The 19070-nt window shown below is 42.0% G+C and overlaps 1 gene segment (V, D, J or C); it reads right to left on the bottom strand.

The window, feature by feature from the left end:
- Window positions 1–570: 570 nt before the first annotated feature.
- Window positions 571–16788, bottom strand: LOC145362438 (Ig heavy chain C region-like). The segment is given in 6 exon segments: window positions 571–1025; window positions 2260–2568; window positions 4856–5155; window positions 15014–15058; window positions 16308–16607; window positions 16743–16788. Coding segments are annotated over 6 exon segments (1392 nt in total).
- Between the last annotated feature and the right edge of the window lie 2282 nt (window positions 16789–19070).

Genomic DNA, 19070 nt, shown 5'->3' with positions numbered 1-19070 from the left:
ACCCTGTGATGCAATGTCCCTGATGGTTCTAACCACTGAGGGGGTGGAGATGCAGTGGACTAAATAATGACATTCCTCCTCTTTTCAATGAGGAAGTTGTGGTATATGGGTTAGTTATTGATCCTCCCCTCTCTTTGTTGGGTGAGTGGGAATCCAGGATGTTAACAATTTCACTCTCCCTCAATCTGATGGGGGATTATTTCTCGATGTTTATGTGTGACCCTTACTTCTGTTCAGTGGGTGTGATGCAGCAGCTTAAAGCTGACATGAAAGGGTAAAGGCATGGACAATGAGAGAAGCAGGAACACCGAGATCTAAATATTGAGAATGTTTGACGCAAATGTTGAAATTGTCGGATTTTTCCTCAGGCAGGAAAGTCGGTGAAGACGTTTTGGAGAATATTGTCATAAATGTGCTCTACTCTGTCTCTAAGAAAGGGTGGATCTGAGCAGGGTGCATTGGTTCAACAAGACTTGGGTCTGAGGCCTGAAAATATCTGACTCAAACCAAAAATATCTATTGGACGTAAAACGGGAAAAAAGCAATCAATAAAGCAATTGGGTATTTCATTTATCGTTAGAGGAAAATGATTTTATTCTTTTTATTGTAGTTTTTAATGTAACCGAGTGATTCTCATTGACATGAATTAACAGTGTCCATCAGTGCAAGGGAAATGTTCACAAAACTGGGTTTACCGCTGGATTTGTCAACTGTTCTGTTGATGATCTTCAAGGGGATGGCTTCATGTCCCACCACACAGGAGTAAGAAGCGCCGCTGGACCATTCCTCTGCTGCAATGGATAACAGGCTGTACATGAAGAAGGAGCTATTGCCGTTCTCCGCCACCACCTCGGTGTTCCTGTAGTTGCCGGGATTCACCGGCTTGTCGTTGACAGTCCACTTGACGAAGATCTCTCGGGGGGAGAAACCTCTCACTAAGCAGCTGAGGGAGATGAAACTCTGAGCGGAGACGTCTTCTGCCGAGGGCAGGAGGACAGAGACGACCGGTTCCCGCGGATTTGGATCTGCAGAAAACGTACAATCGATGTCAATAAACTGGAGAATTCTGGAGACAATGAAACCGCTGGTGAGATATCAGGAAAGTGTGCTTCGATTTTGATTTTAAATGTTTCCATTTTTGACTTCCAGCTTGGAGGAGAGGTGAACACAATTGTTTTCTCAAATAACTCAGGGGGGCGGACGGGAAAGTTTCTGAAAGTTTACAGCACAGAATCAGGCCATTCGGCCCAACTGATCTACTTTTCTTTTCTGGTTTTTATTTTTGATGCTCCTCATCAGGCTCCTCCCTTCTTTTTTGATCTAAACCCAATAACATCGCCTTCAGTTCACTTTTCACTCATCAACACATCAAACTCCCCATAAACATATCAATCGGCCCAGAGTCATTCAGTTCAGGGGAGACCATTAATACGCTGAGTATTAAATATTGACTTGTACAATTCCACTGGAGATAGACACAGTGATGCATTTATATAGAAACATAGAAACACAGAACAGTACAACACAGTAGAGGCCCTTCGACCCACAAATGTTGTGCCGAGTTATGTCCAAACTCAAGATCAAGCTATTCCACTCCCTATCATTCTGGAGTGTTCCATATGCTGATCCAATAACCGCTTGAAAGTTCCTGAAGTGTCTGACTCCACTACCACAGCAGGCAGCGTATCCCACAACCCAACCACTCTCTGATTGAATAACCTACCTCAGGCATCCCTTCTATATCTCCCACCATGAACCTCAACGTTATGCCCCCTAGTAACAGCTACATCCACCCGATGAAATAGTCTCTGCACGTCCACTCTATCTATCCCCCTCATCATCTTATAAACCTCTATTAAGTCGCCTCTCATCCCCCTCCACTCTAAAGAGAAAAGCCCCAGCTCCCTCAACCTTTCCTCATACGACCTACCCTCCAAACCAGGCAGCATCCTGGTAAATCTCCTCTGCACTCTCTCGAATCCTTCCACACCCTTCTTATAGTGAGGTGACCAGAACTGAACACAATATTCCAAATGTGGTCTCACCAAGGTCCGGTATATTTGCAGATAACTACACGGTTTTTAAACTCGAACTCCCTGTCAATAAACCCTGACACACTATAAGCCTTCACTGTTCTATCCATTTGAGAGGCAACTTTCAGAGATCTGTGGATATGAACCTCAAGATCTCCCTGTTCCTCCACATTGCTCAGAACCCTGCCATTGACCCTACATTTATTGTTTCAATCTCTCAGCTCACCTGTTTCCTTGTGGATAGATGTTCTTAGAGGAGTCGGCAGATCCTGATGGCTCACCACGCACTCAAACACAGCCGCACTCAGCCAGGCTTGTGTCGAGATGTTTAGTTTGCTGATCACACTGTCAGGATCCGCTCCGGGCTTTTCGGCAATCTCTGATTTCAAATACTTCCTGTCTCGGATCCAGGACACGTTAACTCCATCAGGAGCATGAGAAATGATGCAGGTTAAGGTCGCGGTCGCCTCCAGTAAGACCTGTTCTATTGGTGGTGGCTGTATCTTCACTGTGGTATCAAGGCACTGGAGAGGATCTGTGAATGAGAAATGGAAATCAACCCTAGTTCCCCTTCAGAAGCAGGACAGCAGTCTTCAGCCTGAAGGAGATGAAGTCACCTCCAATACATCAATCTCTAACTATCACCTTTCAACATCAACGGGCGATGAAAAACCAGCTTGTTCTATGAACTTATTCCCTTTATTAAAGTATTGTAGCAGCGGTACCATTTTCATAAATCAACATTGCAGGATTCCCAAGCAATATACCATTCTGAACTCAGGGAAACCAGTACTGGGCGTTAGTTTATAAATAAGGTGGATGCACTTTCTGAAATTTTACCCCTGTGCTGTGACCTGTGAAATAGTCCGATCCCCACTGTCTCCCTGAATCTTACCAGCTGTCTCAGGAAAAGAAAAAGTTGACATCAAGGCCATCTCTCTCACTATATTACTTCAAAATGGAAGGGAGCACTCCTTTAAGGGGAGCCAGAGGCATATGGTGTTATCAATGGGCTTGTAACCTAGGGCAAGGTTCTGGGGACACAGATTCGAATCCAATCATTGCAAATATTAAATCTGAATTCTATAAAAATGTATAATTAAAAGTTGAAATGATTGTTATGAAGCCATTGCTGTAAAACCTCTTCCAGTTCACAAATCTTTTTTAACAAGTAAATCCGCTGACTTTATCTGGCCTGGTATGCATGTGACTCCAGATTCACAGCAACGTGGTTGACATTGAAGTGCCCCCGGGTTTGGGAAATAAATGCGCCTCTCATGAAGGGATAAATAACAATTGCTTTTGTGATGAAATTCTGAAGGAGGCCTTGCCCTAATGCAGCAAATTACGTGACAATAACTTAGAAGTTATTCTATGCGTTGTACCAACGTTAATAGATCTCTAATTCCGGTTAACATCGGAATGATATATTTTATCCTCTGTTTGAGTCTCTTACCCTGAGATGAGCTGATGTTCAGACTCTGAGTGTTTCCTTGATGAGTGACCTGGCAGGTATAGACCGCTTTGCTGAACCATTCCCCGGCGGAGACTGTCAGCCGGCTGCTGGCCGAGAAGTTCCCGTTCACTTGACAGGCGGGAGAGGTGACAATTCCTGAATCCACGGGTTCCCCATTCTTCAGCCACTTCACCGTCAGTGACCCTGGCTGGAAATCGATGATTGAACAGACGATGGTTGCAAATTTGCTGCTTGTGATTTCTTCACTGGAACTCACGGTGAGGATTACGGTTGGGGGGATTTCACCTTCAACAAACATATGTTTAGACACCACTTGAAAATTCAATTGACAACAATTAAAATTAATTCTTTTATTTTAGCACCAGAGCTGCCGATTTGAGAATTGTGTCCATGGTTTTGTTGAACTGGCAGGGAAATGGCAAATAGAATTCAACTGTCAAAAGTGTCACCCAATGCATTTGCGGAGGGCAAACAGAGCAAGGGAATAGTCAACAAAACAGAAGGTTGACAGAGATTGAGGAAATCCAAGACCTTGTACTGAATGTCCACAGTTACTTTTAAATGGTAGGGCAACTGGACAAGTTGATCAAGAAAGCATTTTGGATTAATTCCTCCAATGTGTGAGGTATTGAAAACAAAATCAGTGATGTAATGATGGGGCTGTGTAACACACTAGTTAGGCCACGTTTGGAGTTTGCTGCATAGTCCTGGCCACCACGTTGCAGGAATGATGTAATGACTCTGGAGAGAGATGAGGTTTACAAAAATGTTGCCAGGGCCTGAACATTGCAGCCATGAGGCGAGATTGAATAGGCAGGAATTGTTCTCCTTAGAAAAAAAGGAGGTGGCTGAGGTGTGACATAATTGTGGTTCACAAAAATTATACGGGACGTCGGTAGAAATAATTCATTCCCCAAGTGGAGGGCTCAGTTACCAGGGAGCATGGTCACTTAAGATGTATCTGGATCTGCATCTCAAGTGCTTTAACCAACAAGGCTATCAAGCAAAGACTAGAAAGTGGGATTAAAATGAATGGCTAGTTTCTATGTTGTCACTTTTGGCCAGCACAGACATGATGGGCTAAATGGTCTCCTTCTGCACCGTAACATTTCGATGGTTCTCCAAACGTGGCCTAACTAGTGTGTAATACAGCCCCATCATTACATCACTAATTTTGTGTTCAATACCTCACACATTGGAGTTCTGAGTAACTTATCAGTCAGTAGATATTTACCTGGATTTTGCGCAGTTTACATTTTTCAAATTGCTACAAATCAGTTATGACTAAGGCCTTCTACAGTTCAATCACAGCGCCCCTCCCTTACCCAGGTTTCACAACACTTACATGGCATTTCAACGCTCTTGACTGAGTCACTGTGTCGAACCTCACAGTCAATTCTGGGGCATTCTCCCGCTGAGTCGGTGATGGTTAACTGGCTGCTCAGTGTATAGGTCCCTTTCGTGTTTCTCACTGACGGGTAAGTCTTAAACCCACTGGTGATCGGCTGCCCATTTTTCTTCCACGTCAGTTTGGAGACATCTGGAGAGTAATCCATCGCCAAACAGCCGTAGGTGACGGCGCCGTCGGAGTTGTGTTGCTGACAGGAGGAGACCAGGCTGTAGAGAGTGGGCGGAGACGGTGTCGCTGGGAAAGAATAGCCAATTGAACAAGTTTGACTCTTATTTGCGTTTATTAAGTCATCAAACATATTTTTACAAATATGTTTCTATATCAGATATAGCTCTTGGTGTTATATGGGTTCTAGGTATGATCAGGATATTGATGGGGGATATGGGTAATAGGTATGATCAGGATATTGATGAGATCTGACCAAAGTGAATGGCGGAGTAGGCTCAGAGGGCTAAATGACCACTCCTGCTTCTATGTTATGTGCTTCTATCCCGAACATTGATTAGAATTATGAACTTATCCCAATATTTCCAGATTTAATCCTATATCTGCCTTTCAGATTATGTTATTTCTATCAATTGGGAAAAGTCATCTCTGAAGAAACTGACATCCTTGTCTCCACCTCGAGCAAATTAAGAAGAAAAATACATTCACTAAGTGTCAAAATGGCATATCATTCATTGGATTAACAGAGAAGAGCAAATATTGTCTCAACTGTTGCAGCAACTATTTATTTCTCAAACAACAACACTTTGTGATGAAGAAGTTGTCTCTTCATTCATATCATCCACTCACCTGATGAGGGAGTTCCAACAGCTTGTGATTCCAAATAAACCTGTTGGACTTTAACCTGGTGTTGTGAGAATCCTTACTGTGCCCACAACAACCTCACTCCGGCATCTCCACACTATTTTTGGAAATTGCCTGGGTTCAAACTGATTGGTGCCCCTTCCTCTCTCCAACTCACTGCCTCTCAATCCACAAAACGGAGATTAGTGACTTTGCTTCAAAAATACCTCCGGAATGAATACTTACTGAATGATCAGGAAACTCTAAATGTGATTATAAATTCAAATAAATGCAACATTAACGAATTGAAGGATCAGACATTAATAGCAGGAGTTGGCCATTCGGACCCTGAAGTCTCCTCTATCATTCACTGAGATTACAGATGAGCTGATTGTGATGCTAGCTCTATTCTGAACCTCCTCACTCCGCCCATCCATCACCCGCTCTCTGCCCATTCTCCCCAGCTCTTTGCCCTTTCCCCTGGGTCTCTGACTTTCACGGTGGCTCGTTTTCTCATTTATCCGGCTCTGTGTATTTCCACCTGACTCTCTACACTTCACTCCAGCTCTGTGCCCTCTCGCCCGGCTCTCTGCTCTTTCCCTCAGTCCCCTACGCTTTCCCTCAGCTCTCTGCCCTCTGTCTCTGCTCCCTCCCCTCTTTCTCCTTTCCCCCAGCTCTCTGACCTTTCCCCCTGACTCTCCTGCCCTTTCCCCTGGGCTCTTTGCCCTTCCCCTCGGCTCTCTGGCCTTTCTCCTGCCTCCCTGCCCTTTTTCGTGCCTCCCTGCCTTTTTCCTGGTTCTCTTCCCTTTCCCTGGTCTTTCTACCTTTTCCTCCATCTCTCTGCCCTTCCTTTCGGCTCTCTCCCCTTTCACTGGTCTCTCTGCCCTCTTCCCCCTGCTCCCTGTCCTTTCTCCTCTCTCTCTCTGCCCTTTCCCCGGCTTTCCGCCCTGTTCCCCGGCTATGTGCCCTTTCCCCGGCCTCTCTGCCCTTCCCCCAGCTCTCTGCTGTTTCCCCTGGCTCTCTGCTGTTTCCCCTGGCTCTCTCCCCTCCCCCCACCCCGGCTCTCTGCCCATTCCCACCCCTCCTGTTCTCCCCTGACTCTTTGCCATTGTCCCTGGCCCCGAGCCCCCAGCGATTCCCTCCAGCTCTCTGCACTCCCAGGGCAGCTCCCACCTTTGAACACCAAACGGCCGCTTGAGATCTTTCTTCTCTCCCGTTACAGACCTTCCCCACACAGATTTAGTGAGTGTGAGTGAGAGATTGTGAGTGTAAGTGATTAGATGAGTGAGAGTGGATGAGTGATGGTGTATGTGTGACGGAAGGTGAGTGAGTGAAGTTCTTTGAGTGATGATGAGTGATTTAGGGTGAGTAATTGTGGGTGAGGGTGAGAGAGCGTGACTAAATGAGGGTGTGTGAGAGAGGGTAGGGAGTGAAGGTGGCTAGATGACTGAAGGTAAGCAAGATTGAAAGAATGAGGGAGAGTGAGTGAAGATGTGTGAAGGTTAGTGGAGGTGGGTGCGTGAAAGTGAGTGAGATTGAGTGAATGAGGGTGAGGGAGTGAATGTAACTGAGTAAGTGAGGGGTGAGAGTGAGTGAGTCAAGGTGGTGTGTGAGGGAGAATGAATGTGGATGGGTGGGGGAGTGAGGGTGAGTGAGTGAAGGTGTTTGATGAGGGTGAGTGATTGAGGATTTGTGAGTTAGGGTAGTGAAGTTGAGTGATGATGAGTATGTGAGGGTTTGTGAGTGAATGTATGTGCGTGAGTTTGAGTGAGTTTGAATGGGTGACCGGGCGTAATTCAGAGCGAGACAGAGAGAGGGTCATTGAGCTTGAGTCTGTGGGGGTGGGTAGGTGAGTGAGTGAGTGTGAGTGAGTGAGACTGGATGAGTGAGGGTGGGTAAGTGAAGTGAGTGAGTGAGTGATAGTGAATGGGGTGAGTGAGTGAGGGTGAGTGAGACTGGGTGAGTGAGGGTGGATTAGTGGGATCAGTGAATGAAGGTGAGTATGAATGTTGATGACTGACTGAGGGTCGAAGTCAGTGAGCGAGGTTCAGTGAGTGAGGTTGAGTGAGTGATAGTGTATGAGTGTGGGTGGCTGAGTGACCGTGAGTTAATGAAGGCGCGTGAGGGTGAGTGCGTGAGGGTGAGTGAATGTGGGTGCGTGACTGAGGGTGAGAGGGTGAGTGAATGTGAGTGAGTCAGTGAGGGTGTGAGAATGAGAGAGTTAGGATGTGTGATTGAGGGTGAACGAGTGAGGTTGAATGCGTGTTTGTGGGTGAGTGTGGGTGAGTGAGTGAAGATAGATGAGAGTGAGTGAGCGAAGATGAGTGAGTGATTGTGAGTGAGTCAGGGTGTGAGGATGAGTGAGTCAGGGCGTGTGTTTGAGTGAATGTGCGAAGTTGAATGAGGGTGTGTGAGTGCTTGTGGGTGAGTGAGTGAGAATGGATGAGAGTGAGAGAGCGAATATGAGTGAGTGATTGTGAGTGAGTGTGTGAGGGTGACTGACTCAGGTTGAATCAGGATCAGTGAGTTTCTGAGGGCGAGTGCGTGAGGGCGAGTGCGTGAGGGTGATTGAGTGAGGGTGAGTGAGTGAGGGTGAGTGCGTGTGAGGGTGAGGGTGTGTGAGGGTGAGGGTGTGTGAGAGTGAGTGTGTGAGGGTGAATGTGTATGAGGGTGAGTGTGTGGGAGGGTGGATGAGTGAGTGAGGGTGAGTGTGTGAGGACGAGTGAGTAAGCGTGAATGAGAATGAGTGAGTGAGGGTGAGTGATTGTGGTTGAGTGAGTGAGGGTGAGTGAATGAGGGTGAGTGAGTGAGAGTGTGCCAACGAGAGAAGGTAGGTAAGATAAGGTGAGTGAGTGAAGTTATTTGATTGAGGCTGAGAGATTGAGGGTGAGTGAGTGAGGGTGAGTGAGTGCGAGTGTGTCAGTGAGGGAAGGTGGGTAAGTGAGGGTGAGTGAGTGAAGTTCTTTGAGTGAGGATGAGAGATTGAGTGTGAGTGAGTGAGTGTGAGTGAGGGTGAGAGAGTCAGTGAGCCACCTCCTCCTCTCCCTCTCCATCGATCTTTTCCCGATTCTCTCCATTGATCAGCTTTCAGTAACAGGGCTGTGTAAAGTCAGGAATCAGTGTAGATCACCGGGCAGCTGCTTTAATGTCGGGGCCTTTCTTTCAGAAACACGGATCAGTGAACAAATAGACAGACTGAGGGAGCTGGAAGGGAAGCTTCCAGCAAAACTAGGGTCACACAGGAATCAAACACCAAGTTGACACCAGTATTGGGGAGCCAGGCGGACTTAGTCTCAGCCAGATCCCTTCTTATTGATTGTGTCTTTGTGTCCGGTGTAACACATGGAAATCCCTACTTCTGACCTCATGTTGGATGAAATGTGTCATTGATGAAGCAATAGAAGATTGTTGGTCCCAGAACAGACCCCTGCCGAACTCCTGCAGTGATTTCTCAACTTAGATGTTTGACCTTCAACAACCATTACCACCTTGCTTTGTGCTAAATATGACTCCAAACAGAGAAGAATTTCCCTCTGTATCTGATTCACTTGCGTTTTACTCGGGCTGCTCGATACCACCCACATTCAAATGTTATAGGGGAGGGGAAGGGGGCGGCGGGGAGTAACGTGGATGGGCGCTGTGGCACAGTGATTAGCGCCGCCGCCTCACAGTTCAATTCCCGATATGGGTCATTGTGTGTGGAGTTAGCAAGTTCCCCCCGTGTCTGCTTGGGTTTCATTGGGTGCTCCTGTTTCCTCCCACAGACCAAAGATGTGCGGGATCAGTGGATTGGCGTGCTAAATTGTCCCTTAGTTTCAGGGGGACTAGTTAGGGTAAATACATGTGGTTATGGGGATAGGGCATTGGTGGGACTGCTGCTAGTGCAGACTCGATGGGCTGAATGGCCTCCTTCTCTACTGTAGGATCCCATGATTCTGTTCTTTGGTATCAATGACAGTCTCTCTTACGTATGTGAGATGGAAAGTGTGTGAGAGTGTGCTTGGGTCTGTGTGCCAGGGAGGGAGGGTGACAGTGCGTGTGTGTGTGTGTGTGTGTGTGTGTGTGTGTGTGTGTGTGTGTGTGTGTGTGTGTGTGTGTGGAGGGGAGGGTAGAGTTTGTGTGAGCGAGAAAAAAGTGTAAAAAATAGAAAAGATGTATGAGTGAAATAATTATTGAGAGAACATGTGTCTGTGACAGGTGGAGTGTTTAAGAGAGATACATTGTGTATACATGTGTGTTTGTGTGTAAGAGATGGAGAGACTGTGTGCGTGTGAGAGAGGTGATGTTTGTGAGAAAGAACGATTGAGAGAGTGAGTGTACGTATTTATTTGTAAGTGACAGAGAGTATGTAGAACATGAGAGAAAGAGAATGTGTTTGAGAGATGTCATATGAGAGAGCAAGTAAGTGTATGTATATATGTGCGCATGTGTGAGGGAATATGAGAGTGTGTATGTGTGTATTTATGTGTGTGAGAGTGTGTGATGTGTGTAGGTCTCTATCTGGCTGATTCAGTCTGGAAAAGCACAATCACTCCACACATACTCACCCACTCACACAGTAAGTGGGAGTGACAAGTGAGCACAATACAGACTGTGGACCAATGGCTGGAAAAAACATTTAAATCTTTCACAAGTCATTCACAATTAAATAATTTCCTCTTTCCTCAATGAGTGAAACTTGCAAAATTTCACGAAATTTGAGACAATCCAGGCTAAATTCACCCACAAATTTACCCGTCCCCTCGTTCTCCCTATTCACTCTCTCCATCACTAACAAGCAGTGTCAGCAGTGTTTATTATATACAACATACACTGCATGAACTCACAAACGCTCCATAGATTACACTGTCCAAACCCGCTGCATTTCCATCCTAACAGGACAAAGGCAGCAGACACAATGAACGCTATCACCTGCAAGCTCCCCTCCAAAATACACACCATCCCGACTTGAAACAATATCTGAATTCATTCATAGTCGTTGGGTCAAAATTCTGGAACTTTCTGCCCAAACAGCAGGGTGGATGCCTGCAGCATATGGACTGCAGTTATTCAAGGATGTTTCATCTCAACACTTTCTCAAGGAACGATTAGGGGAGATTAAAAATTCTGGCCGAGCAAATGACACTAAAATGCCTTTAGAAGATTAAAAATAAGATGCAAATGAATTTGGCCCTTCAATTGTCAGACTAAACAGTTCAGGGGCTGCTGTAGTACGGAACACAACATAATACATCTCACTTTGTATTTGTTCACCGAACATTCCCAAGGCCGGTACATCACTGCTTAAAAATCATTCAATTCTCCCCTCTACAGTTTGAAGTTTCTGCTCTCTGATGGTCACAATATGGTTCAGGGATCTCATTTCTGAGAAGCTGAGTCAAATATCAAGTCAAACTGTCACATTTCTCAGAGGTACAAGTTTCTTGAAGAAATAAATCAAATTTCAGTTCCCGAAATACTGCAGAAGGGGCCAGAAGGTTTATAACCAGTCAAACAGATTCCTGGTCCCAACACAGTGACCACGCGTACTGAAACAGAACAGACACAAACGGTGCAACAGCCGAGTTCCCAGCAGGTTTATCTGTTCAATCCGTAAACTTCATTCAAACTGTTGGATTCGCATTGATCAATGGTCAACTTACAACAACAGAAAACCAATTACCTATCTTAAATGAAAATGATATTCATTTGAAAAAGAAATCCCTTGACTTCTAATTATTTACCTCTATTTGTATCACCTCTCGTAAACGTGTAATTTCGCTGAAAATGAGCAAAAATATCAGTTTCAGGGCAGTTCAATGTCCCTCACAGAGATGCCGTAACATTATAAGAATTAAACAAACATGGAAACACTAACGTTGAAAACCATTACAAGATTCGAACTAATTTCTTAATTAAATGTAGTCAACGCAATAATGAAGCTAAAATACTTTATCGAGCTGAGCAGAGCCGAGTAAAGAAATGTTTTGTTTCTGAATTCATTTCTGATACAATTAAATATTCTTTAAAACGGATGATATTTTGTCCACCAGTGCAATATTCAAGGTCTTTTGTTTTGAATTAATTAGCACCAATATTATATTTTGTTATTGTTAATTGGCAGTTAGTTCTCCTGTTACTGATTTGCACTCCGTAATAAAATCAGTTTTCAATCATTCAAAACTTGCCTTTGCCTCGAACATCGTGAAGTAATTAGGTTCCAATAAAATCTTAAACAATAAACTTCAAACTACTGAATGGAAATATTCAGACATCTGAAATTCATTTGCTAAAATCGAATCACGTTGTAATGTCTTTCATTTCAACTTTTACTCCCAATGCCTTATTATAACCTACAATCGTGTTAAAATGCATGCTTCTGTATTTGTATTTGCTGTAACGGCCTGGACGTTTGAGCTCAATGAAACCGCTTCTTAGATTGAATAATTTGGACAATCCATATAATTTACTTACTGAAAATATTGATTAATTTAAGAAGATCTGAATAAAACAGTGAAAAATTCAATGAGGACAATTGATTCAAATCCTCTGCAACATTGAAAAATGATGCACAAAGTAAGTCGAGACTTTTTCTTCAGTATAATATTCAATAAGAATTAAACATAATGCTCCAATAGAATCGATTATTCTATCCTGTCATTTTTTCATCTTTATTCAACATTTATTCTGTTTTCAGCAGTAATGGAGCCATGATGTTATTATTAAGCGTAGAACAAATCTTACTATTATAATATTTGTATATAAATTAATCTTTTTGAATTTCATGGACTGACTTGTCAATCTCTATCCAGTTTCTGTTGACACTTACAACAATTCAAACACCATTAACTGAACAATTGCTTAGTGTCAGCGAATTCCACCTGTCAGAAAACTGTGTTCACTCTGTCAAGTTTATTCAAAATGTGGGATTCTAAGTGGTCAATTGTCAAATTACAACAAATAATCAATAACTATTTTTAAATTAAACTGATAAAAATTTCAAAATTCCCTTCGACTTTTAACTACCTGTACCTCTCTGTCTTAAATCTAGAAAATTGGGCATAAAATATTTTTTTTCTGAAAATGAGCACATGAAATGTAACAGATTCAGGGTAGTGTAATGTCCCTCACAGAGATATAGTGACGCAGTAAGAATTATAATTAATGTTTTATTTTAATCTGCAACTATTAGTTAACATGAATAAAATGCACTGGCGTGCATTTATTTTTGATACTTGTTTGTTTTATCCTGAAAATATTTTTTAAACTTAGTTTGTTTTTTTTGGGTTCATTTAGATGGGAAAAGTGTAACCGCTCAGGATCACGGTGCTCAAAAAATACAGAAGCAATTGAGAAACACCAAACCATTCCAAAAATTTTGAGATGACATTAGTGATTAATTACCTTGACATCCAACTAAAAATGAATTGGAAGAAATGCTGCGCCTCCACAGATAGAATGTAATAATCGGACACAAAAGTACCAAATAGTCACGTTTTAATCTCTAAAATTCGTATTTAAGTGAAAGCGAACTTCATTGGGATATATCAATTAATGCAAAGTATCTTGATGAACTGAGCACTGCTGTGGAAACAGATTGTTTTCATTGAAACAGTTTCCGGAATTATCACAAAATATTTCCAGCCTAAAAACATTTCTGGTCATGTTAGTTGTGTGCAAAGCACGGCAGAAGTATTAGGAGGGAATAATGAATAATGATATTAATATAAAATAATCTTTGGTGAACATGGAGTTATATTACCGATTTAAAAATATTTAATTTATATTAATTTTACGATTAAATTTGTTAATGAGAAGTCTGTAGTTGCAGCAACGACTTAGTGTCCCAGTGAACGTTGTATGTTATGATTTGTTTTAATTTGTAAACGTTAGTTTAACTTTTATTAAAAATGCTGTAATATGTTTATTTTTTTCCCAAAGCCTGCCTGTTTTCTCCCTGCAAGGATTTTCAAACTCAAAGATTGTTTGCATTCAACCAGAAAACATGTAACTGCTCAGTGCCACCGAGTTTAAACAACGCCGAAACACCAAACCATTTCACGCATTTTAACATTCATAGCGACCGAACCACAGAACCTCCTCAACAGAAACACACCAGAACACATCGCTGAGGGAATGAATCTGTTGAATGTATCCATTCAATAAAATCAGAAATATGATTGAAAGGAAATCTCAACATCCAATCAGGCAAACCATCTCGTCAACAAATATATGAATGTCTAAACTAAACAAAAATCTGGAATAAGAGCAACAGCATAGCGAGGAGGTGAAATATATCCAACAAATTAACATTGACACTTTACCACATTCTATTCATATTGGGTCATATTTCAAAAACATTTCAAACATATTTAAACATTTAGCTGAAGCCATCAGGTAAAACATTGCATGTACCCCAAATTGGGAATGCAGTGGCAAACTGTGTTTTGGACGAGTGGCGTAAACCCTGATTTGATTTAACCAGAATTATCAGTTACGATTAAAAAAAAATGCAAATACAATAAAGCCTGCCTGATTTCTCCGTGCAGGCACAGTCAAATAGTTTAAAACCCGCAGACTTCGTATTCGATCACAAAGTGTATAACAGCTCAGTATCACGGAGTGTGAACAATGCAGAATCGCCAAACCATTTCACAAATTTCACTTCTTCAAAGTCACCCAGACAGACAATCTCCTCGCCAGAAAAATGCATCACTGAGGTACTGAACCCCGGTTCATGCAGAAGCAGCTCAATTCTACCAACAGTTTCAACAGAATCTAATTTCACATTGGCAGAAAATCTCAGTTTAAAATCCAGCCAATCCGCCCATCACCAAAGTAACTAATAATTAAACTGAACGCAACAATAACATAACAAAACCAGCATTGTGATTAAGCAGAACATGTTCATAGCATTAATGCAGACACTTTAACACATTTTGTTAAGATTAGGTTAGATTTCAAATACTTGTGGAGTAGATGGTGCAACTCACAGCCACGAGATTTCACCGAGATTAAACATTACAGAAACGCCGAACTTTTTAACGAAAAGAAGGCATTTAAAGTAACCCAGCCTCACACTGTCCTCAGCGGATAAACACCAAATCACAACAAGAGACTGAATCACTCAGTATTACCTTTTATCAATTAACAGTAGAATTCTATAACCCCCATATAAAGCAGAATCAAATGAAACATTGTAAAGATTTTCAGCACGGAATCCACCAAACCATATTTCAGGGAACAAATGAATTAATAAAATCGAGAAAAATATAAAACAAAAACTCAAATAAAACACTGACTAAATAAATGCATGTTTCTTACCTGCAGTCACCGTCACCATGGTCCCTTGTCCCCAGTAGCCCATAGCGTCACAGTGTCACATTCTCTAGGCTGGGCCATACAATAACCATCCCTACACAAAATAGACAGAAATCCACCAGTATTTAAATAAAATCACAAGCCAGAGGGAAAGTAAATCACTGCATTTTTCATGAAATTATTACTATCCTGTGGATACCGTTCGCTCAACATAAATAACCTTAATGTTTTATATTTCACAGAGGATCACATGATCAAGTTATTGAAAACACTAACTGATAATCAAATTGTTATCATAAATTTTCCATCTTAATTCTCGCTATTCGTGTAGTGCTGGGATATAAATAATACAACACTGTAAATAATGCTGGATTGTAAAACAGGGCACTGACCCAGACTCAGTCAATTAGCGCTGAGGGGTTTTTGTATTGACAGCAACTGTTGTGCCATCCAGTTATCACAGTGAGACACAGCGTGTCAAATACTGTTCCCGCCTGCTAACTGTAAAATACAGAAATTTAATTTCACTGCTCTCTCAAATATCTGATTCTGTCTTATCCAAGAGCGAATGAGTGACTTATTTCAGCTTGACCTGGTCATTATATTTAGAAAGGGCGTCGGATTGCTTTCAAACTCACCGTGTAGATTTAGCATATCGGTCAATATCGATTTCATGGAAAGAGTTTTATACCTAATCACAAACTAATATTACGTCCACACATTATTTCTCTGAAGCCTCGTTTAAATTTAGAAATCCTGCTGTGGTACTGATTGCCAATTTGAACAATCTCTTTCCATGAGGTTTTTGTATGAGGATGTCGCTGTGCTCAGCACTGTGACCCACTGTAATATCACAGTGACACACACCCGCACAAAAACTGCACTCACTCTCTGTTCAGTACTACCGCTCAATATTTACTTCAAATAGACCCGTATTACTAATGTAATTTACAATTTATGCAGCAGTTTACAAAACACAATCTAGAAACACATCCTCCAATTATCAGAAATAGTCAAATGAGCATTATATCCAGGTCTGTCATTGCTGAAGCCTGTTAATAGCAAATATAAACAGAGTGAAAAGTTCAGCCAGTTACATCTGTGGGTTTGTGCGGTTTAATGTTTATTTTTCTTTATGTTAGGTTTGTCAGAAGCGGTTTGTGATTTGGTTCTGATCACTGCCGTTAATATTATACTGAAAACAGATACTGACCTTCAGGTTATGATGGAAGTTGTTGAATTCCCTCTCGAGCTGTTCTTGTTCGGGTCCATCCCTGGTTCCTCTCGCTGTGTCCTCTTGCACAGTAATAGATGGCGGTGTCTTCGATCTTCAGCCTCGTCATCTCCAAAGAGAAAATGTTGTTTGAAGTGTCTTTGGACGCAGTAAATCGATCCTTAATCCCTGGGGCGTAATTATTGCTCGATGAACTTTTGTACTCTAGGAGCCATTCGAGTCCCTGTCCGGGAACCTGTCGGATCCAGCGCATCCAGGTATCGCCAAGATTGAATCCGCTGGTTTTACAGGTCAGTTTCAGGGAGCTTCCGGGACGCCCGGTCTCTGCCTCTGGCTGAGTCAACACAATCTCCGACTGGACACCTGTAAAAATAGATCAAAAAACAGAGGATTAATCCTGGTGAAACGATTGCTGACTCTGGAACATTCTAGAGATAGACTAACATTGAGTCAGTAACAGTGAGAGATTTGGACAATAATGAAAAAAAACATACTCACCAGATAAGAAAGTCAGCAACAAACTGAGAGAAATGGCCGACCTCATCTTTCTGGTGATTTGGGGCAAATGGTTGTGTCAGGAACTCAGTGAACAAACCAGCTCCCGGACTGTTGGATTCCGGTCCCAGTGAGCGGTATTTAAATACCCGGCAGAAGGGGGCGGCTTTCCAGGCGCCGCCTGTTGATTCCCTGCTGGAGGCGGCGCCTGGATCCACGTCCCACCCTCCACACCCCCAACAGAATGGACTCCAATAGGTTATTATTAAAAATGGATATTTTATCCGTATCGGGATATTTGTTTGGCTGAATCTGTTCATTGTATTATCCCCATTATTTCTGATGGTGATGTTGCAGTTCATCATTTCGTTATCTAAAAAGAAATCTAATTCAATTGGAAGTATGACTATTTTATTACCACACCAACAACAAGAACACACATCTAAAAATGATGAAATAACACTTTCTGAAAATAAAGAGTGCGTCAGTCAATTTTGCAACAATTCCGGGTCTCTGTCATATTACAATAATAAAGCATAATTTATCAGAAGAATGTTTTTAGCGATTTCTGTAATTAAATGTGTGGAATATACAAAGTGATTCTATTTAAAGCGGGGATGGCTATCCCTGTACAATTTGGGTCTGAAGATGAGTAGAAACTCGCACACACTACAATGTTTCTCCTTGTATTTTTCAATCTGCCCCAATCTCGAAGACAGACCTTTAAAAATAATAAGAATCCCGCCCTTCTGATAATTAAATAGTGAGTAGACAGAGACACATAAAATTAAATCGACTTTTGACTTAGAAGTTAATGAATCGGAACGGGCACGGAGGTCATTAAAGTTCTCCTTCAGCGTTCAATTTTTTGTAGCTCACTCTGTTGTCCTCCAGCTGTCTAACATTCACTGGTATTGTGAACACAGGATATCAGGACTTTGCGGCACATTGCACAATATCACAAGAATAAATGTTTTATCTTCCATTGAATCAGGTTATGAACTGATCATTTCTCCACTCATTGGCAGTTATGAGAGGAACTCTTCAAGAATGGAAATCAGATTATACTGTACAATAGAACACGGTGCTAATCAGGTACAAGAGGCCTGTTTAAATGAGATACAGAACATTCAGAATATTCCAGGAATCTCCGCTGTCAAGTCAGTTTTATGATGTTATTTTGATATTATTTCGATGCATTTTTGGTCATTTCTCTGATCTCAAGTGACTGGGGAATTGGGAACATTAATATCTCTCTCTCTCGCTCGCATTTCATGATTTGGTTAACAAACAGACTTTAAATACTGGAATGGCATTTATTTGGAAGTTATACAAATGAAAAAGCATCTGGTCACTTCATTGTTTTGTGATACCATTTACTCACACAATGAACAGGACACTGAATGCAAATATTTGATTAGAATGATTACAATTTAAAACGTGTTTTCCTTGTGGGAATGAAACATTTACTGTTTAAATTTCTGAATCCCATGTTGTCCATCCAGGTTCACGCTAATCTGTCCCACACAGTATTTGGCAGCAATCCAGACTGCTGTCAAATGCTCAAAGTTATTGACAGGAAACATCTGGGGGTGTTTGTGCAGTAGATCAAAGATCTGTTTCCTCAGTACTGACCGCTTGGCTACAAGCCAACTTAAAACCCTTCACGTTGTCAATTAGGCCTAATTAAGAACAAATCTACCCAGCAACAGTACTGGAGGCACTTTAATTTTTAAAAGTTGTAAATGTAGATGTTTTTATTCCCCATTACTACAGAAAGGAAATCCATGCAGCTTCTCTGGTACCCTGTTAGCCATAACGATGATCAGGATATTGTGATGGATGGATAGAAAGGATTACAGGCAAACTGAGAGATGTCTCAGCGAAAAGATACATGAAAATGTATGTTTGTGGTTTCTTTCCCCTTATTCTTCCATGGGATGTTTGATTGGAAAGACCAGCACTTTTTGCCTCTCCCAAATTCCCTTGAACTGACAGGTTTTTGATTCGGTCACTTCTGAAGATATTAAAGAGTAGCTACTTTGCTGTCCACCTGAAGTCACAATCTTGCGAGACCAGGTAGCGATGGTAGATTTCCTCCATTGGAGTTTCAGAGAAGTTCCAATGGTCGCCGTTAGTATCTGTTCCAGGTTTATTAATTGAATTCAACTTCAACCAGCTGCAATGGACCGATTTATATCCCCGTCCTCACAGCATTGTCTTGGGCCTCTGGATCACTGGATCAATTAAATTAATATTATGTCACAATCTATGCAAATAATAATTGTATTATTGTGTTGATGCAGGAATGAATGACTTTGGAATGAATGA

The sequence above is a fragment of the Carcharhinus amblyrhynchos genome, unplaced genomic scaffold (assembly GCF_965287045.1).
Source record: "Carcharhinus amblyrhynchos unplaced genomic scaffold, sCarAmb.v2.hapA scaffold_38, whole genome shotgun sequence".
NCBI lineage: Eukaryota > Metazoa > Chordata > Chondrichthyes > Carcharhiniformes > Carcharhinidae > Carcharhinus > Carcharhinus amblyrhynchos.
Note: the sequence above shows the minus strand (reverse complement) of the source record. Positions and strands in the feature narration are given on the sequence as shown.